The sequence below is a fragment of the Artibeus jamaicensis genome, unplaced genomic scaffold (genome assembly GCF_021234435.1).
Source record: "Artibeus jamaicensis isolate MK-2021 breed Jamaican fruit bat unplaced genomic scaffold, CSHL_Jam_final contig_419, whole genome shotgun sequence".
Lineage (NCBI taxonomy): Eukaryota > Metazoa > Chordata > Mammalia > Chiroptera > Phyllostomidae > Artibeus > Artibeus jamaicensis.
Genome location: NW_026521824.1, coordinates 1,638,481 through 1,658,986, shown reverse-complemented (window position 1 = coordinate 1,658,986; position 20,506 = coordinate 1,638,481). Strand labels below are relative to the sequence as shown.

Here is a 20,506-nt window from a genome sequence, read left to right as displayed (position 1 = left end):
TTTCATTTACAATAGCATCTAAAAGAACAAAATCCCTAGGAATTAATCAAGGAGGCAAAGGCTTATACATGGGGAAGCTACAACACACTGCTGAAAGAAATTAAAGGAGACATAAGTAAATGGAAAGACAGCTCATGTTCATGGATTAAAAGACTTAATATTTTAAGGTGATACTGCTACCCAAAGTGATTTATAGACTCAATTTAACCCCAATCAAAATCCCAACATTTTTTGCAGAAACTTAAAAAAAAAAAAAGCCATCCTAAAATCCATATGGAAACTCAAGAGAACCCAAACAGCCAAAACAACCTTGAGAAAAAAGGACAAAGTTGGAGGACTCATAGTTTCTGATTTCAAAACTTAGCCCTGGCCAGGTAGCTCAGCTGGTCAGAGCGTTGTCCTGATATACCAAGGTCGTAGGTTCCATGCCTGGTCAGGGCATGGACAAGAGTCAGCCAGTGAATGCATAAGTAAAGTAGAGCAACAAATTGATCTCTCTCTCTCTCTCTCAAATCAATAGAAAAGTTCAAAACTTAAAATAATTATGACACTGTGGTGCTGGCACAAGGATAGACATAGTAACCAGTGGAATCGATTAAAGACATTGGAAATAAACCCTCCCATATATAATCAATTGATTTTCCACAAGGGTTCCAAAACCATTCAAGAGAGAAAGGACAGCCTTTTCAACAAATGGTACTTTTCAACAAAAGCTGGATATTCACATGCAAAAGAATGAAGTTGGATGCTTACCTTAAAATGGTAAATTTTTGTCATGTGTATTTTACCACAAAATTACCCACAAGAAGAAAAGTATACACAGGCCAACATCCTATCAGAGTGTGTGGGGGGAGCTGGAGGGGATGGGTGAGGATCAGAGATCATCTGGGCTGTTATCTCAGCCCAAATGATTACCTCTCAGCCCTAGGTTTGGCAGGAAACCTAGGGCCCAGAGAGAAAAAGGGACTAAATAGCCCAGGAGCTTGGATCATCATTGGCAAAGTCAGAACTGGAACCAGGATCACTTGCTCCTCCCCTGAACCGCTCTGGGCTGTGAGCCCCAGCAGGGCTGGAGCAAGGTCTGTCTTACCCTCCCCTGTGTTCCCAGCGCTCAGCACTGGGCAGTTGTGCAGTCCATTTGCCTTGGCTGGATGACCGTTGACCTTCCTTGCCCTGAAGTAGGGTTCTCAGCCCAGCTGCACATTGAACCATGTGGGGAGCTCTTAGAGCACATCAGTACCTGGGCCTTGGACCTCACAGGTACTGTTTGGAAGGCATGGGGTGGACACAAACCAGAATATTTTTTAAAGGCTTCCAGGGGATTGTAACCTACAGCCAAGTTTGGGAATAACTGCTCTATATCTTGCCTTCCCCAGTGCTCTCTCTAGCTGGGAGCGAGGGACAGAAGCTTAGTAGGCCCCTCTTGAACTTCACACGGTCTCCGGCTGGTTTATTCTGGCTTCTCTTGTCCTGTGTGCTCTGCCTAAAGAGGCATGTCACAGTGTGTGTGGTGGAGTTGCCATTAGTTCCCTCTCAGCTCTGTGGCACAAGGGCACAGCTGTCAAAACCGCCCAGAATGCCATGGTTGTCCTCTGCTCCAGGCTGGCCTGCCCCATGACTGATGCCTCCCTGCCTCTCCCTCTCTGCAGCTCTGAGGACAGTCCATGGCACATCTCATGTCCTACAACCTTGGTTAAATGGCACGAGGGCCATGGAGTTTCCTTTTGCCTTAAAGTTCCAGAGAAAACTGCCTTGCAGTGGTCTGCAGGCTGGTCAGTGGCATTTTGTGCACCTCCTTCTGGCCCTGCTTTCTTCCTTCTTGTAGGGGCGATGGAGGAGTGAGGACAACTGCCATGAGAAAGGACAGCCTACAAAGTTAGGGATGTGTATTTGGAATTTATTCTCTTGACTTCCCAGTGGAAGAGGGGGTGGGGTCTGCAATTAACATTCATGAAGCTTGTCAGGAATCTGAAGCAGTAGACAGTAATGATTTTTTGGTAGGATGTCAAGGTTGATTTTTCTACCTGACTGGCAGTTGCCAGCCTGCCTGACTAGCATACAGTAATCCAGAAGGTTCATCTCGTGTTATCAGGCCATGATACAAACTGAGCTTCCTGCCCATCCAAACCCCTTCTTTCCCTTCTCCACACCTGGCACAGAGAACCCTGAGTGTTCTTCCTTCGTGCTGCTACCTCTGGGCTCCTACCCACACCCTCGATGGGTAGAGAAGCAGATAATTTGGCTGATTTTCCTCTAATCTCACCAAAAGGATGTTGCTAAATGCAAAAACCAGCTCTCAGGTAAAAGAGAGCTGGTTTTAGCTCTCTCTGACCTTCTGGCACTGGCTGCTTCTGAAGTCACTATATTTAACATCAAAGTATAGAAGGCAGTAGCCAAGAAACCAAGTCCCTGGACTGTGGGGCTCCTTCCCCCCAGAACTGCCATGGACTTCAGACTACGTGGGGGGGGGGGCGGTGGCAGGGGGGCTGAGCCCCGGGAAGCACTGACGATCGCAGTACTGAGGCTGTAGGGCATCCCTGGCCTCTGGCCTGCACCAGGCGGGAGGCAGTGTTTTCTGAGTAGAGAAAATGTCATGGGAACACAATCAGGATGGCATATTCTTTTACTCTGAATGTTTAATGGGAGTTGTGTGTCTCCCAGCCAAGCCCTGCCCAGCTCCTGGCTGTCAGCATATCACCAGGACCTCTGAGAGATCACTACTTTGCAACCAGGGTCATTTGATCTTTATCCCACCCGATGGCTGGCTGGTAGGAATGACTTGCCTCCTTGCCTCCTTGCTTCCTGGAGCATTGTGTTTCTGCTGTTGCAGCAGGATTTATTTCAGGTTTTGACAATTCACGTGACCAAAGAAATGAGATTGAACTTCGCTTCCTCTGGCCTGGGGCAGGATGGAGTGGGGGAGCCCACACTGAGTGGCTGCAGTTCCAGAGGCAATCAAACACAGCTTTGCTCCCATGGCGGCTGGGGGTGTTTGTGTGAGGAGAGAAGAGTAAGAGTTGCTGTGAGGTCCTGAGTCAGCACTGCTCCCCATCGGCTGTTTGAACAGAGCCAGGTGCCCCTGGCTGGGTCTGTGTGGCATCTCAAGCAAAACGAGAAGAAAGAAGCATTCTTTTGGGGTTGGTTCTTCATAATCAAAACAAGTTTATATCTTGTAGCTTGAAAACGCCAAATCCTAGTAATTGAATAGAATACACTGGCCGTGAGGATGAGTTATTATGCCTTTGAACCTCTTCCCGGTATTCTTAGCTGGAAGGGAGGGGGTGAATATAAGGTTAATGGATTCTGCTGCTAAACTGAACTTGGAAATGAGATTTCATTGATTTAATATTTCCTCTATTAACCTCCTAAGACAGTGTCCCTTGTGGCCCTACCAAAGTGCAGCCTTGATACTTTCTTTCCCGTGAGAGTATGTGCTATTGCCCTTGCTATGACAGGGACAGATGATGAGTGCAGGATGACTCTTTGGCCAGCTGTCCTCTACCCTTGCTGTCTGAGAAGGGTAGCAAGCCCTGGCCAGCAGGCAGAGCTATTTTATTAGGATTGGCCTTCTTCTGAGGAGACTGCCGGGTCCATGGCTGCAGACAGTCCTCTGCTGCATGTGGTTGTGGGTGTGAGTCACACCTTCTGGGACTGGGAGCTCGGAAGGAGAGGGCTGTTCAGAGACAGTGTGGCAAGAAGAGCAGGGGCTGCAGGCACAGATCATTTCATGCACCCTCCTCCCTGCTCAGGAGCCTTTGCTGCAGCCTCCAGACTGCTGACTGGGGCCTCTCTTGCCCCTGGGCGAAGCATGCTGGTCAGGGCATCCGTGGCCTTGCTGTGTGCTGCCTCCTGCTGCCCCTGTAGCCCCTGCGCTCAGGCTTTTGTTTGCTAGACTACATAGTGCTTTCAGCCGTTCTTCCTGGGTGTCTGTCCCTCCCCAACCCTTCCTACCCTGGCTGCACCCACCATGGCTCTAATTTCCCCTGGAGGTCCCCTGGCAGCGCTTGCAGGTTTGGGAAGGGGCCTCTTTCCCAGAGGCATGCCACAGGCAGGAAAGGAGAGGAGACTCCTGGGGCCTCCTGGCTCTGAGCAGGCTCCAAGGAGTCCTTGTCCTCTCCCTCTTTCTGTCCCTGCACACACTTCCCTCCTCTTGTGGGCAGGTAGCAAACACTGCCCCTGTCTCTGCCAGACCAGCACCGTCTGTGGACTTTGCTTACAGGTCCCGCTGATCTTGGAGCATCCTCTGCACCCTGCCCTATCTGCTGCTCTGTGGCATTTGTCTGGGGCAGGTTCTCACTCTTCATGGGTAGGTTTGCTTCTTCAGGGGGTAAAGAGTACTCGGGTGTGAAGGGCAGTGAATAAAGAGGGTGAAAAGTTGGTGATACAGCTTTCTTGGTCAAAATTAAAACAGTGAGGCCTTTTAATCCAGAATGAAGGCTGTTGCACAAATATTTTGAGCAGTAACAGTATTTTTGAAGTGTGTTGTCACTGTAAGTTGGGCCTTTGTTTGGATGTATGAGTCCTAGTATGTTATGTAAAAAACAAGCGTCACTTCTCCAGAGCTGCATCTAGTAAAACACGATGCTCCCAGCTTGTACAGAGGTCATCTCTTTCATTCTTTGAGCATCAGTGTGGGTTTGTAAAGCTTTTGTTAAAATGGTGGTGATGGTATTCCTCTCATGAGTCATACAGTTAGAGTGGGGCAGGTTTAGACTTCATCTAAGATACCAACTTTGTATCTGAACCCTGCCTTTTCCGGCATGTGGCTTAGTAGCATCAGGCAAGTGCCTGTGCTTCAGGGACAGACAGGCTTGGGCTGAGTTATCGGTACCACAGCTCACCCTGAGGGTCAGCACTTCTGTTCATTTACTGGGATTCAGTGTTCAATTCGGTTCTGCAATACTGGCCAAGGACCCACCCTTCTTGAACCTCGTTTCCTTCTTTACAGTATTTGTCTTTTTTTCTGTTTGGTTAATTTCACTTAGCACAATGTCCTCAGGGTTCATCCATGTAGCATGTGTCAGAATTTCCTTATTAAGGCTGAACAATATTCCATTGTGTGTATGTACCACGTTTTGTACATGGTACATACAAACAATGTTCACTAGTGGCCACCAGGGTAGCTTCCACCCTCAGACTGTTGTGAGTGATGCTGCTATGAGTCTGGGTACACAGATCTCTCTTTTGAGACCCTGTCTTCAGTTCCTCTGGGTGCAAACCCAGAAGTGAAGCTGCTGGATCAAATGGTAATTCCTTTTGTAATTTGTTGAAGAGCTGCCAGACTACCTTCCACAGCAGCTGCTTCATTTTATGTCTCCACCGACAGTGCGCCAAGGTTCTGATTTCTCCACAGCCTTGTCAGCACTTGTTATATTCTGGGTTTTTTATAGCAACCGTCCTAATGGGCATGAGGTGGTATCTCGCTGTGGTTTTGATTTACATATTCCTAATCCTTGACATTATTGAGCATTTTTTAATGTACTTGTTGACTATTTAAATTTGAAGAAATGTCTGTTCTGATCCTTTCCCCATTTTCATTTATTTGTTTTTTAGAGAGAAGGGAAGGGAGGGAGAAAGAGAGGAAGAAAAATAATCAATGTGTGTTTACCTCTCATGCATCCCCTGCTGGGAGCATGGCCTGCAACCCAGGCCTGTGCCCTGACTGGGAATCGAGCCTCTGACCCTTTGCTTCTCAGGCCTGTGCGCAGTCCACTGAGCTACACCAGCCAGGGCTCCTTTCCCCATTTTTTAATTGAGGTTTTTATTGTTGAGTTGTGAAAGTTCTTTAAATATTAATTACTTATATGTGATTTGCAAATATTTTCTCACTTGCCATAAGTTGGCCTCTTTACTCTCTTGAATGCTCTATTCTCTGTGTCCTTTGATGCACAAAAAGGTTTTATTTTTTTGTAGCCCAATTTATCTATTTTTTTCTGTTGCTTGTGTTTTTGGTGTCATATCCATGAAATTATTATTAAATCCCATGTTACAAAGCGTTTTTAAAAAATGTTTTCTTCTGAGAGTTGTCCCTTGTAGGTTTACATCTTTTATCCATGTCGAGTTAATGCTTACCTGTGATATAGGAAGAAGGCCCATTTTCACCCTGTGGTGTGTAGACATCCAGTTTTCCCAGTGCCCTTTGTTGAGAAAACTGTCCTTTTCCACTGAATGGCCAGGAAGTCATTCTGTGGCTAAAATAAAATACTGTACATGAAGCACCTAACACCGTGCCTAGCAGTATCTTAAAAAAATGATGGCCCCTCTATCTCCTCCTTATTCAAGACATAGTTTTTAACTACTAAAGTTGATTTTTAAAATTATAATAGCAACTGCCTAATGGTCCCAGCTCTGTCTTCAGCTCTATTTCAAGGGCTTTACACACCCACATATTAAGCCTTACCCGAGGATACGTTTATTGAGTTGGGGGCAAAGGGGGCGGACAGACATCGATGTGAGAGAGAAACATTGATTGGCTGCCTCCCATACATCCCCTGACTGGAATCAAACCTGCAGCCTTTTGGTGTACAGGACGATGCTCCAACCCACTGAGCAGGTGGCCTGGCCAGGGTGAGCTTTATTTTGAATCATCACAACAACTGTATGGGATAGTTTACAAATGAGGAAATTCGGCACATAGAAGTCAAGTCGTTTGCCCAAGTCACGTAGCTAGTAAGTGGTGGAGCTTGTATTCACATCCAGGTAGTTTGGCTCCAGAATCTGTGGGCTAGTAAACTTAACATTCTCCCTGTTTGGATTTTTTTTTCTTTTGGTGGGGTGCAGTGAACATCATTGATGGTGCTTGACAAGGCAGGGCTCCCAAAGCCCCTCCCCTTCTTCGGGGATGGAATCTGGCGATCAGGGGATTGTCATTGTATTGGGGGCAATTTGGGGCAAGAATTCCCCAGCAGCTAAGGGCCTCTCTTCCTCTTTCTGGGGCTGGTGGTCCAGGGGGCTCTTACCCCTTGGAGGCCATGTAGACCATAAGGTCTACCACCCCATTCTGTAGCCAAATTCATTGTCACACCAGGAAATGAGCTTGACAAAGTGATCACTGTGGGCCATGCCAGCCCTGGCATGGAAGGTGCAGGAGTGCGTGGTAAAGATAGCCCTGAGCTCCACAGCACACTCCACACTGGCATCACCCATTTGATGCTGGCACAGTCTTGCTGCTGGAAGATGGAGGTAGGCTGTCCATTGATGACAAGTTTCCCATTCTCAGCCTTGACTATGCCTTTGAATTTGCCATGAGTAGACTCATGCCAGAACGTATAGAACATGTAGTTGAGGTCAATGAAAGGGTGATTGATGGCGACAGTATCTACTTTGACAGAGTAAAAGGCAGCCCTGGTGACCAGGCGCCCAGTACAGTCAAATCGGTTCAATCTGACCTTCACTATCCTGTCTCGGTGCAACTCCTTTTACCTGGCTGCGCAGGAAGACGCAGCCATCTGTTGTATGGGAGGCACAGAGAGCTTTGGGTGATTTTTAATAGCATAGGCCTGTCATGAGCTTTTCAGTCTGGAATTTGGTAGATGAAGGACAGTGTTATGACATTGGCCTCCAGGCCCAGATCTCATGCTGGGTGTTCTCTTGTGAAAGCAGAACCCCCAGAACTGCTCTGTTGGCTCAGCCCATTGGTTTGGGAGAATGTGGTTGTTCTGGTCCCTTCCTGTTTCCTGCCAGGGCCCCTTGTTCAAGAGAAATGTCAACCAGTTTTCTCTCTGGCTTTACAGAAAAGGCCACAGATGGCTCCTTGCAGAGCGAGGACTGGACGCTGAACATGGAGATCTGCGACATCATCAATGAGACAGATGAAGGGTACGTGTGTCCCTGCCACCCCCCTAGGAAGCTGTCAGCTCCTGGTGAAACTCAAAGCCTGTCCGGGTTTAAGGGTGTTGGGTATTATACTTCTTGTTTTGTTTTTAGCTTGTCTTGGCATTTAATACCTGATGACATTTAGTACCTGACACTCTTAATTCTCTTTCCTCTTCCTATCTACTCCTCCCACTTCCCCAGTGGCATTGAAGAGTTAGAGCATGGACACCCTCTTTTAATAACCTGCTTTTAATCACAAGTGAAAATGAAGTTGCTTGGTTACTTGGTTCCCAGTGGTCGTTGGTCTCTTTGGCCAGATCAGCCCCTCTGCCCTCCTCTCCTTCCTGACCTCTGCCCTCCCTTCGTAGACTTAAGACTGTGTCCTCTTGCTTTGCTGGACTGGGGCCTGGCAATCAGAGAGAGAGGCTGCCGTGTCCACAGAGGGAGGCTGCCGTGTCCACAGAGGGAGGCAAGCTGTAAGAAAGTGCGCCTGTGGCCAGAGCAGCCAGGGGTTCTGTAGTGGGTGGGCTTTCACCCGAAAGCCACCCTGTGCTGCTGTGTCTTCTGTCATTGGGCACATTAGGGCCCTGTCTACATCGCAGCTGCGTTCTCATCCCACTTCTTCCCAAGTAGCCTGTACTTGCCCTCTGTCCACACCATAAAAATGGAACCTACCATCACCATGTCATCTTAAACCATTTCGGGAGTGGTAGGAGAGGAGCAGGACTCAGGCATCCCTGAGCTTGCACTATGACACTGTCACAGCCTGATCAGATATAAAATGGGGACTAGCCTCCTAAGGTTGCTCCTGCTTTCATTCAGCACATGTGCTGGGCGCTGGTGTCTGTCCTGAGGTCGCAGTAGGGCACAGGGCAGGAGAGGGCCGAGAATTAACAATTTTAAATGGAATCGTCAAGGAAAGCCTCACAGAAGGTGCACTGAACAGAGATGTGTAGGAAATGAGGGGCTGAGGAGTGAGGATTGTACCAGGGAAGAACTTTGCAACAGAGGGAACAGCAAGCACGGAAGTCCTGGGACTGAGGGCGTCTGGTGTGTTTTAAAATAGCAGAGGCCCTGACTGGTGTGGCTCAGTGGATTGGGTGCTGACCTGCAAACTGGAGGGTTGACAGTTCGATTCCCAATTGTGGCGCATGCCTGGGTTGTGGGCTGGGGCCCCGGTGGGGCATGTGCAGGAGGCAGCCCCACTTTGATGTTTCTCTCTCTCTCTTCCTCCCTTCTTTCCCCTCTCTCTAAAAATAAATAAATAGAATCTTTAAAAAAAAATAGCAAGGAGGCCAGTGGGGCTGGAATGGAGTGGGTGAGGAGGAGGGTACCAGGAGGGGAAGTCAGAGATGTCTGGACCCAGACAACAAAGGCACCAGGACCTTGGACTTGACCTTGGCGGGGGTGGGGGGTGGAGGGGGAGAAGCAGGGATCCCTTGGATGATCTGAGCAGAGCTAAGGCATGGTGTAACTTTCATTTCAAAGAGATCACTGGCTACCATGTGCAGAGTGGCCTGGCTGGGAATGGACCAAGGGCGGAAACAAAGAATCCATTAGGAGGCTCTTACCTCATCCTGTTGTGCGAGGTGGCAACTTTGACTTGGATGATGGCAGAGGAGGCAGTGAGAGATGATCAGGTACTGAATATATTTAGAAGGGGGAACCAATGAATGTGCTGACGTGGGAGTGAGGGAGGAGTCAAGGATACAGGGATGGAGCGGACTGCGGGGGCAGAGGTCAGCAGTGCAGACTGACTTGCCAGTGAAGCCCCAGCGCCCACCACTGCAGATGCTGAAGGGGGCTGGCACAGAGAAGGCTGGAATTGGGAGTAGAGCCCATGCCGGAGATGGGCATCTGGGAGTGCTTCGTGAAAGATGGCTCATTTCTGCAGTCTGAGGGCACGCGCTCATCTCGGTGCCCGGTACACAGATTGGAATCACACAGTTGTTGGGGACTCCACCTTTCTAAGGCCGTCATCACTGGGCTCCTTTCCTCTTCACGTCCGCCTTAGATGCCACTCATTTACTTCTTTATATAGTTGCTATGCCGCATTTGTGGACCCCACAGGGGGAGGCCCAGATATCAAGGTGGGTGTGTGGCTGTTCTCGAGGTGTTCCCCATGCAGAGCTAGCCGGGCTGCGCAAAAGAGCGTGTGGCAGACTCAAAGATGCAGCCTCCTGGAGGCCGGCCTGGGCCTGTGCCCCCAGGACAGCAGGGAAAGGAGAAGCATGCCCTGTAGCTATGGGGGACATGGAAGGGGCAGCAGGGTGGGGTGTGGGTGGTTGTGGGGTACAGCAAGGAAATGGGGAGGGGGTTGTCTGGAACAGAGGTGGTTCAGGTCAGGTTGTGAAGAGCCTTCTTCCTGTGCCGCCCCCCAGAGATGGGCTGCACCCTTGGGCAACCAACTGACCTTTGCCTCTTTCTCTCCATCTGCCCTCTGTGCTGCAGGCAGGGACTCAGAGACGCAGGACTCACAGAGTCACTCCCTTGCCAACAAGTGTTCTCTTGGGGTAAAAATCCTCCACACACCCTGTGGGATAATCGGGCCCCTCTGCCACTCCATTTGGGGTCCTCTCCCCTCACCCTCCCTCTCAGCCCCACAGATCCCTCGAGCTTTCCCAAGCCCTGTACCCTGTTCGCAGTTCTCCACAAACAGGAGGGACGTAGACACAAATGTGCTGGCATGGGACCCACTCACTCCAGAAGGACTGAGGCCTCTTTCCAAGGTCTGCAGTGGGGTCTGCTGCTCTCACAGTCCTCAGAGGAGCTCGTGCCTGCTGAAGTGACCCACTCTTCTGTTCGTGCACTTTTCAGAGGGTGCCCTTGTGCCTCCCGGGACTTCTTGCCCTCACCTCTGCTGTGAGGTGACTACAAGCCTCTCCCCACATGTCCCCTGCCCACTTCATCCTGCTTCAGGGCTGCAGGCCTAGTGTGTCCTCTGCCCCCACCCACCCCCCATCACTGACTAGTCTTTCATTTACTGCATCTCATTTCCCTGATGCTGTCCCTCCTGACTTGGACAAGCCCCCCTGTTGTGTGGTTTCGTAATACCCTGTTTGACACTCACTCTCATCACAGTTTAAACTTACGTGTTTGCATGACATTTGTTAGACTCTCTGTCTCATCTCCAGCTCCCCCTGGACTGTGCTCTCCCTGTGGGCAGAAATTCTGTTTTGCCACTGTTTCACCCCCCAGCACCCAGCACAGTGTGCACATAACTGGCTTTTGACAAATATTTCTTAGCTAAGTGAATAAATAAATTAAGTCCCTATGAGGAATGGAGGCATGTGAATATAATCATAACACACTGTGACAAGTCCTCTGAGAAAGAAGCTAAGAGAGCCAACCGGAGGGACTGTCACAAAGGCAGTAAGCCAGCCTGGGGCCGTCACAAGGAAAGGATTCTTGGAGGAGGGGACGTCCAAGTAGAATCTGGGGTCAGCCAAGTGAAGAGGTGGAGGGGGATGATACACATAGAAAGGGGAGTGTAATGAGGTTAGGGGCACGGAGCCTTGAGGCACCAGCCTAGGCTGTGGTCGTAGGACCTCTACTAACTTGTCATGTGGCCCTGAGTGAGTTGCCTAATCTCTCTGTGTCTTGGTTTCCTCATTAACAAATAGGGGACATGTGTGGTGCCAAGCTCTGGATCGAACCAGCTCATGCAGCACCCTACTCCCTCCTGGCAGCCCCATGCAGTAGGGACAGTCCACATTAATGTTGAGGGGTCAGGCCCAGAGTAGGCTGGTCACTTGCCAAAAGTCTCACCCCACAGCTCTGAAGTTCAGGTGCAAGCCAATAACACTATGCCTGCAGTGCTTTTATTTATTCAGAGCTCTGCCTCTGGGAGGCTGGGGTCCTGATGGGCCCCCCACAGCTCCTCCCTGCACTTTTTCTGATTTCCAGGGCTGGGGCTGTGTGTGGCAGCCCCACATGTCCTGGATCTTCTGTCATTAATCAGGAGTACCTGGCCAAGTTGTCTACCCAGGAAGGTTTTAGACCCTGTTTACCGGGCTTCTCACCCTATTCTACCTAATTAGGGCATAGGCACATGGATTTGGTAAGAACTCTTTGTTTCTGATGTGTGGCTCTGATGAGGACCCGTTGACCTGGGTCATGTTCATGATGTGGCTGGATCTTCCCAGCTCTCTGAAGCTCTGTCTGTTTCCCAGCCTCTAGGCAGTAGGGGGCAAAGAGGAGTAACCTCTGGAAAAACGCCATAGAGCTAGAGAGTAGTTGAGTGGGGGGGGGGGGGGGGCAGGAGGGAGAGGAGGTGTTCAGGATGAGGGGGTGGGGGCAGCCATTGTCCTCCATCAGGGAATAAGGAGGAAACATTTCTGGAATGGCATTTCTGGAGCTGAAGGACAAGATAAGTTCAGTATGACTGGAAAGAAGGTCTCTTATGAGGCTGCGGTCGGAGGTCACTTTGGGAAGGCTGAAGGCAGTCCTGAGGCCAAATCCAAGTCCTCTGAGACTCGGATTATGCCCCGCAGTGCAGAGCCCTGAGGGGCGTAACCTTTCTCTCCAAAGCTCTTGTGGGTGTTGGGGCATCTCACACACATCATTGCCTCATGGTTCTTCCGGCTCCATCTTGGCTCTCGATTCTTCCTTCTCTGTTTTCTGCCTGTTTCTAATCTGTCTGATCTGCTGCTGGTGCTTGAAACTTTGCAGTTCCTCTGACGTGCCTTTGATCCTCCTCCCTGAGGCTTCTTCCCCAGGGAGAGAGGTAAATACTTGTTTTTTGTGCTTACTCAGTCATTCCCAGTCAGTACTTCCTGAGGATGAATTTTCATTTTAACTCCAAGGGGAGAGACTGCTGACTCCAATTTCCCTCCGCCACCATTGCCTCCACACCAGAAGAGCTCTGGCAGCGCTATACTCTGTGAGCTCAGTGTGATTGCATCCCTGGAGTTTGTACCCATTTTTCTGCTCCATGGAAGCTCAAGAGGAGAGGAATGAGACTAGATTGAGAGGGATGGCAGCCATGGGTCAGGGCTAGCTATGGCTTGGTGCAGAGCCTTTGAGAGATGAAATCAATCAGTGCTCCTCGCCAGTAGCTGCTGACCTTCACCAGCTCAAGTTCACAACCAGTCCTCCAAGCCAAGAGCTTGTCAAGTCCCATATTTGCAGAAATTAGCATTCCTATTTGGAAACTGCAGCCATACTGCAAACACACTTGGCAAGGACCCCTTCCCCAGGGAGCTTTGTCCCATTAGCCCTTGGACTCAAAAGCCAAGAATTCCTGCAGGCAGTCATTTTTCAAGTTGGGAATGGGAAATAGGTGCCCATTTTCTTAAGCTCAATGTTTAATTCTCTTTGCTCTCTTTCTTATTAATAACTAGTTAACTACCTATGGTAACAGAAGCCTTGCCTTGCTACAGTGTGTTTCTGTCTAAATTGGGCTGATTAGCAGCACTTCCACCCCCACCCCAACTTCCTCATACACATTTGAAAGGACTTTTCTGTTTGGTAACTAGATGATAAATATTTTAGACCTTTAGGAATAGGAGGTTACTGACTTACCAACCTTCAACTTTGGAAAGACCCAGATGTATCGACATGTCAGCCTGCAGAAGTGTGGGGCCCACTTGTTATAGCAAAAGGCAGTCCCTGCAGCTGGGCTGGGGCTCCCCAGAGCTCAGGTGATAGGGCGTTCATGGGCAGGGCTTCGTGCCAAAGGGAGCTCTTAGTCCCACACCTTTGTTTTATCTTGGCTGAGAGTAAATTAAATAACATGTTAAACATAAGAACTGTAACCAATAGGTGCTCTTAGATGGCTGGCTGGGGACAAACTCCCAGCTCTAACAGTGATTTAAGGAAGGCTGTGTTCCAAGTTCCACATAATCAGTTTATGAGTGAACTTTTAAACATGGCCCACTTGTAAACTGGAGACTGCCTATAATTCTGCGAGGTTGTCTTTAGCAATCCACATAAGATCCATCACCTAAAAAAGCACACAATTCCTAGGGTTTTGAGGAGACTGAAGTTTTCTTGGGGAAGAAGGAGTCCCAAAGAACTGGGAGGGTCTGAGCATCAGGCCTGAGCAGGCACCTGGCCGCTGTCTCTGCGGCTTCTTCAGTGAGCCCACGCACCGGTGCCTTGTCTATGGTTTGGATGAGTAACACTTACACATGACGCAAACTTCAAAAGGGCTACAAATATACAATCCAGTGAAAAACTTGCCTGTCACCTCTGTCACCCAGCTCCCCTCCTAAGGGGCAGCCAAAGTTCCCGGCTTCTTATGGCTCTCTCTAGAGAGTCTCTTCCTGTGCAGGCATGCGTGCTGTGTCTGTGTGGTGCCGTGTCTGTGTGCCGTCCTGTGTAACTCAAACAGTAGCGTGCGCGCTGCTCTGCAGATGACTCCTTCCCAAAGTTTGCTCCATGTTGGTACATAAGGAGTATTGATTCTCTTTTTAAAATAGCTTATATTTATAATCCTTACCCGAGGACATGGTTATTGATTTTAGAGAGAAAGGCAGGGAGCGAGAAAGATCAGTGGGTTGCACCCCGTACACACCCCAAGCAAGGACAGAGCTCACCACTAATGTGTGCCCTGACCAGGAATCAAGCTTGCAGCCCTTTGGTGTGCAGGATGACACTCCAACCAACGGAAACACCTGGCCAGGGCAAAGATATTTTTGGGTTTTTTTTGTTTTTTTGCAGCTGCATAGTGTTTCATTATGTGGATAAAAACAATTTAATTTAACCTGTTTCATGTTGATGGACATTTAGTTTGTTTCCACTCTTTTGCATTTATAAACCTCCTGCAGCGAGTAACTTTGTATATATGCTAGTTCACACAAATGGGAGTGAATTTGTAGGATAGGGACCTGAAGCATAATTTTCAGGGATCTTAATATGTCCTTTTCTCCAGGCCAAAGGATGCCATTCGAGCCCTGAAGAAGCGGCTCAACGGGAACCGGAACTACAAAGAAGTGATGTTGGCATTAACAGTGAGTGCTGTCCTCTGGTGGGTGGGGTGGCATCTGGGCACATCCTGCTCCTGCCCTTGCCCCACTCTCAGGGCCTTCCCTCTGTCCATTCAGCACACCCTCTAGTGTGCACCTTTGGGTAGCTTGGTGTATGTGCTGCTAGGGGCCAGTGGAGCCTTCCATAGTGCTCACGGGTTTTCCTGTCGCCTTTGAAATGGGGAGTGAACTTCAGTCTGGTGTATGCCAGTGGGAGATAAGGCATAGGCAACACCGACTGACCCAGAAGCCCGGATCAGAGAAGCCCGAGAGGCCTGGGTCTGCCTCTAGCCACCAGCCTGTTGTGAGACATTTAGGCTTGCTGCTTCCCTAAGTATCACTTGTCTCCAGAAAATTCTAGCTTCTATCCCAAAACCTACGTGCTGCTGAGCTTTCCAGATGTTAATGCAGATGTTTACAATAACCTTCCAAAACAGGGTTCCTCATCCCCCTCACAGGGATGGAAAAACTGAGGCTCAGGAGATGCCCAGGGGTTTGCCCAGACTTCCTGCTAATGAGGTGCCCTGCTTCGGACTCTGGAGTAAGGACCGATCATCACTGGGAGGGTCATGGAGAAGTCGGCCACGTGGCTCCTGTCAGGGAGGAACAGAGCAGATTTTTGCCCTTACTTAAAATGTCGGAAAATTCAAGGGGACAACTTCAAGTGTTATTCTGTCTTAAAAGCTAACAGTTTTTCAGATGTGGCAAAATGTGGACCACAGTGAATTTTTTTTATTTAATACATTTTTAATTTTTAAATTACAGTTGTACAATATTATTTTAGTTTCACGTGTACAGCCCTGTGATTAAATATTTATGTAACTTAACAGAGTTAGTGATCCCAATAAATCTATACCCATCTGATATCATATATAGTTATTATAATATTGCTTATATTTGCTATGCTGTACTTTACATCCCTATGACGATCCTGTAACAGCCCATTTGTACTTCTTAATCCCTTCACCTTCTTCACCCACCCGTCCTCCCCACACCCCCTCTTATCTGGCAACTCTCAAAATATTCTGTCTCTATGAGTCTGGGTTTTTTTGTGCTTATTTGTGTATTTTGTTTGTTAGATTCTACATATAACTGAAATTATCTGGCATTTTGTCTTTCTCTGTCTGACTTACTTCACTCAGCACAATACCCTCTGTTCATCCATGTTGTTAATGATGGCAAGATTTCATTCTTTTTTATGACCAAGTCATATTTCACTGTAAATATGCACTACTTCTTTATCCACTCATCTGTTAATGGGTACTTAGGTTGCTTCCATATGTTAGCTATTGTAAATAATGCTGCAGGAAACATGAATGCATATGTCTTTTTTAATTTAGTGTTTTGGGTTTCTTTGGGTAAATACCTAGAAGTGGAATTGAATTGTTGGGTACTACTTTTTCTGTTGTTATAACCTTGCTTTTAAAGTCTGTTTTTCTTGTCTAAGTATTTCTACTGCAGCTTTTTAGTATTTGTTTCCATTTTCATGAAATATCTATTTCTATCCCTTTACTTTCTTTTTGTGTGGGTCTTTCAATCTGAAGTGAGTCTCTCGTAGACAGTTTATATGATGGTCTTGTTTTGTTAACCATTCAGCCACCATATGTATTTTGATTGGGGTATTTAAAGTAATTGTTGATAGATAGGTATTTATTGCCATTTTATTGTTCATATTTTTTATCCTTTATTCTTCTTCTTAAAGAAGACTCTTAACATTTCTTGTAATACTGGTTTGGTGGTGATGAAGTCCTTTAGCTTTTTTATATATGGAAAGCTCTTTATGATGTTCTTTGATTCTAAACAATAGCTTTGCTGGATACAGTAATCTTGGCTGTAGGTCCTTGCTTTTCATCCCTTAAATATTTTGTGCCATTTCCTTCTGGCCTTCAAAGATTCTTTTGGGAAATCAACTGATGGTCTTATGAGTGTTCCCTTATAGGTAACTAACTGCTTTTCCCTTGCTGCTTTTAAGACTCTTCATCTTTAATGCCATTTTAATTATGATATGTCTCGATGTGGGTCTCCTTTAGTTCATCTTGTTTGGGACTTTCTGTGCTTCCTGGACTTGTGTGTCTATTTCCTTTAGCCAGTGAGGGAAATTTTCTGTTATTATTTTTAATGGTTTTTCAATACATTTGCTATTTTTCCAAAAGCCCCTTAAACTATCCTCATTTTTTTTTTCTTTCTGCTGTTCTGATGGGTGTTTTCTGTTGTTTTATCTTCCAAACTGCTAATTTAATTCTCTGCTTCATCTATTGCATTGTTGATTCTCAATAATGTATTCTTCATTTCAGTTAGTGTATTCTTCATCTGACTGGTTCTTTTTATGTTTTCCATCTCCATTTTTATGTTTCCTATCTCTTTGTGGAAGTTCTAAGTTCCTCCGCTCTCTCACTAAGTTTACGGAGCATCCTTATAACCAGTATTTTTAACTCTGCATGTAAGAGATTGCTTGTCTCCATTTTACTTAGCTCTTTTTCTGGAGTTTTGTCTTGTTCTTTCCTTTGGGATATGTTTCTTTGTTTCCTCACTTTGGCTGTGTCCTGTATTTATTTCTGTGTTAGGTAGAGCTGCTACATATCCCAGACTTGGTAGAGTGGCATTGTGGAGAAGGTGTTCTATAGGGCCCAGTGGTGCCCTTACCTGATCTGGGCACTCCAGATGTACGCCCCATGAGGACGTTGTGTACCCTCCTGTTGTAGTTGAGCCTTGACTGCTGTCGGCATGTCAATGGGAGCGATTGATTTCCCAAACTGATTGGCTGTGAGGACTGGCTGCAACCACAGTGGAGGATCTGCTGTCAGGGACTGACCCCATGGACCAGAACTTACTTTAATGGGGTTTAGGTACCTACCAAATCCACTTGAGAGTGTCACTTGCAAAGGTGGTTGGGTGGTGCTTTCACAGGGTCTGTAGCTGTCTGCTAGGTGTGCTGTCTCTGGGCCTCCTGGCAGGTGCAGGCCAAGGTCAGCTGCCACCTGTGTCCTGCCCAGGGCCACCTAGAGTGAGCTATAAAGCTATCTGAAGATGGCTCAGGGGTCCCTGAGAGGGGCCAAGCTGTGAACCAAGGCCAGCTTCTACTACTGCTGATTCTAGGGCCACTTAGCAGGAAGTACTGTGCACACAGAGGCCAGATGCTGCGTGTTTGAGAGATTTTAGGAAAGTTGGCAGCATGAGTCAAGACAGGCCATTTGTATGGGAAATACACTAGAAAGGTTTGGGTGAGCCCCGAAAGTTGGGTAGAACAAGGTCTCAGGGAATCACCAGGGCAAACGGTATTACCCAGGTTGATGGAGATTCAGGTATGGTGCCTCTGAGCAGGGAGGGGTCAGCAAAGGAGCAGTGGCCTTTGCCAGCACTTTTGTCTGGAAGAAAGCTGACACCCAGCTTTTGCCCTGATGCCAGATAATTCAGTTCCTCCCTGTATATCCCTGATTCCCAGCACTGTCGTTCAGAAGGAGTGAGTCTGAATGACTCCTTTCTGGCCCTTTAAGAGGAACTGCCTGGGACTCCAGAAGCCCTCCTTCTCACTCATCCACCATCTCTGCTGGTTTTTACAGCGGGAAGGTATGGGGACTTTGCTGCCTGGGTTTGGGGGCCTGGCGTGGGGCTGGGACCCCTGGCTCCTTAGGAGAACCTTGGAAGATGGGTGTGGGACCTGCCCATTCTGAATCTCTGCTATCTCTACCAGTCTCAATGTGGCTTCTTTATATCCTTAGCTATAGAACTTGTGCTCATCTGGATTTCAGGTGGTTCTACATGGTGGTTGTTCTGTAGTTTAGTTGTAATTTTGATGTGGTTATGATTGGTTCCAAGTACTGTGTTTTCATGTGCTGCCATCCTGACTGGAGATAATCTACAGTTGATTCTTATCATGGAAACTGTTGACAGGTCAGCACTGGGCTTCTCTGTAGGTTTGAATAGTGTGTTACTTATTCCAAACTGTTATAATGTTTCCTTTTAAACACAAAGAAACTGTTTACATTTTTTTGCCCAAGTGAAAACTCGACATTAGGAGCATTCTCTGCCAGGGGATTGGGATATGAATAATAAAGGAGAAAAAGACTGTTGAGAAATAGGAAGTTGAAGCCTTTTTTTAAAGTCCTCATCCGAGGACATGCTTATTGATTTTAGAGAGGGGGGAAGGGAGGAAGAGCGAGTGGGAGAAAAACATTGATGCGAGACACATTGATTGCATCCTCCCATGTGTACCCTAATCAGGAATTGAACCCACAACCTAGGCATGTCCCCTGACCAGGGATTGAACCCATGATCTTCCAGTTTATGGGATGACACTGAAACCCACTGAGTCACACAGGCAAGGGTTAAAGCTTTGATTTTTTTTTTTTTTTTCAGAATTTGAGCCATGGCATTCATTAAACCCAGAGTGTGCCCAAAATGAATTGTTGTCAGTAACTGAAATCATGAGGGAATGAACATGTCAGGACACTTTACTGGTATCTGAGATGTAGCCTTTATGTGCCCAACTTCATGGTGGCCATATTGGATAGAAACCTTTCTACAGTGGCATTGCCTTTGTTTCCTTCCTACAGCAAAGCAGTGGGCATTGGTTAATCTTTCCTGATGGTCGGGTCTCATTTAGTAGTGTTATTTTTCCCAGTTTTATTGAAATATTATTGACATATAACACATAAGTTTAAGGTGTGCAATGTGATGATTTGATGCACATATATTTCAAAATGATTACCACAGTGTTAGTTAATCCTCTGTTCCCTCACATCATTATATTTGTGTATGTGTGTGTCTATGGTGATAGTATTTAAGATCTACTTTCCTAACAACTTTCAAATATATACTGTAGTGTTGTTAATTATAGTCACCATACCATGCATTAGGTTCCCAGAACTTACTCATGTTACATCTCTCTTCTTCCCCCAGCCCACGACAGCCAGCATTCTAGTCTCTTGTACAAGTTCAGCTTTTGTAGATTTGTATGAGTACGTAAGAGAGCACTTGCCTTTCTCTGACTTCATTCACTTAGCCTAGTGACCTCCAACTCCATCCCTGTTGCAAAAGACAGGGCTTTATTCCTTTTTGTGGCTGCATCATATTTGATCGTATATAGTACACACCACATTTTTCTTACGCATTCATTCGTCAGTGGGCACTTACGTTGTTTCCATGTCTTCAGTATCGTGCACGATACTGCAGTAAACATGGGGGTGTAGATATTGTTTTAAGCTAGTGTTTTCTTCTCTTCGGATAAATACGCAGAAGTAGAATCTCTTGATTTATATGGTAGTTCTGTTTTTAGTTTTTTGAGGAGTCTTCATACTGTTGTCCATGGTGGCTGCACCAGTTGTATTCTCACCAGCAGTGCACAAGGGTTCCTTTTCTCCACAACCTCACCAGCACTTGTTACTTCTCCTATTTTTGATGACAGCTGTTCTGACAGGTATTTCTTTGTGGTTTTGATTTGCAGTTCCCTGATAATTAGTGTTGTTGAGTATCTTTTCATGGACCTGTTGGGCATTTATGTGTCTTCTTTGGCAAAAAGTCCTTTGCACATTTTAAAATAGAATTTTGAGGGGTTTTCTTGGTATTGCATTGTGTAAGTTCCTTATATACATTTTGTATTAACCCCTTATCTGATAGTTTGTAAATATGTTCTCCCATTCTGTGGGTTGCCTTTTATTTTCCCAATTGTTTCTTCTGTTGTGAAGACACTTTTTAGTTAGATGTAGTCCCACTTGTCTATTTTT

The 20,506-nt window shown here is 47.1% G+C and overlaps 1 protein-coding gene across 11 annotated transcripts in view; it reads left to right on the top strand.

Annotated features, from left to right (window-relative positions):
* The window catches only part of TOM1L2 (target of myb1 like 2 membrane trafficking protein), a 130,414-nt gene that overhangs the window by 69,640 nt on the left and 40,268 nt on the right, over positions 1-20,506 (top strand). For 9 of the 11 annotated variants that reach the window (XM_053665665.1, XM_053665663.1, XM_053665662.1 and 6 more), the window contains 2 exons: positions 7,734-7,818; positions 14,690-14,768. In XM_053665665.1, coding sequence (XP_053521640.1) covers positions 7,734-7,818; positions 14,690-14,768 — 164 coding nt within the window. Of the gene's footprint in view, positions 1-7,732; positions 7,819-9,303; positions 9,456-14,689; positions 14,769-20,506 lie in introns of those variants that run through there. The other 2 variants (XM_053665661.1, XM_053665664.1) reach the window with 2 other exon arrangements.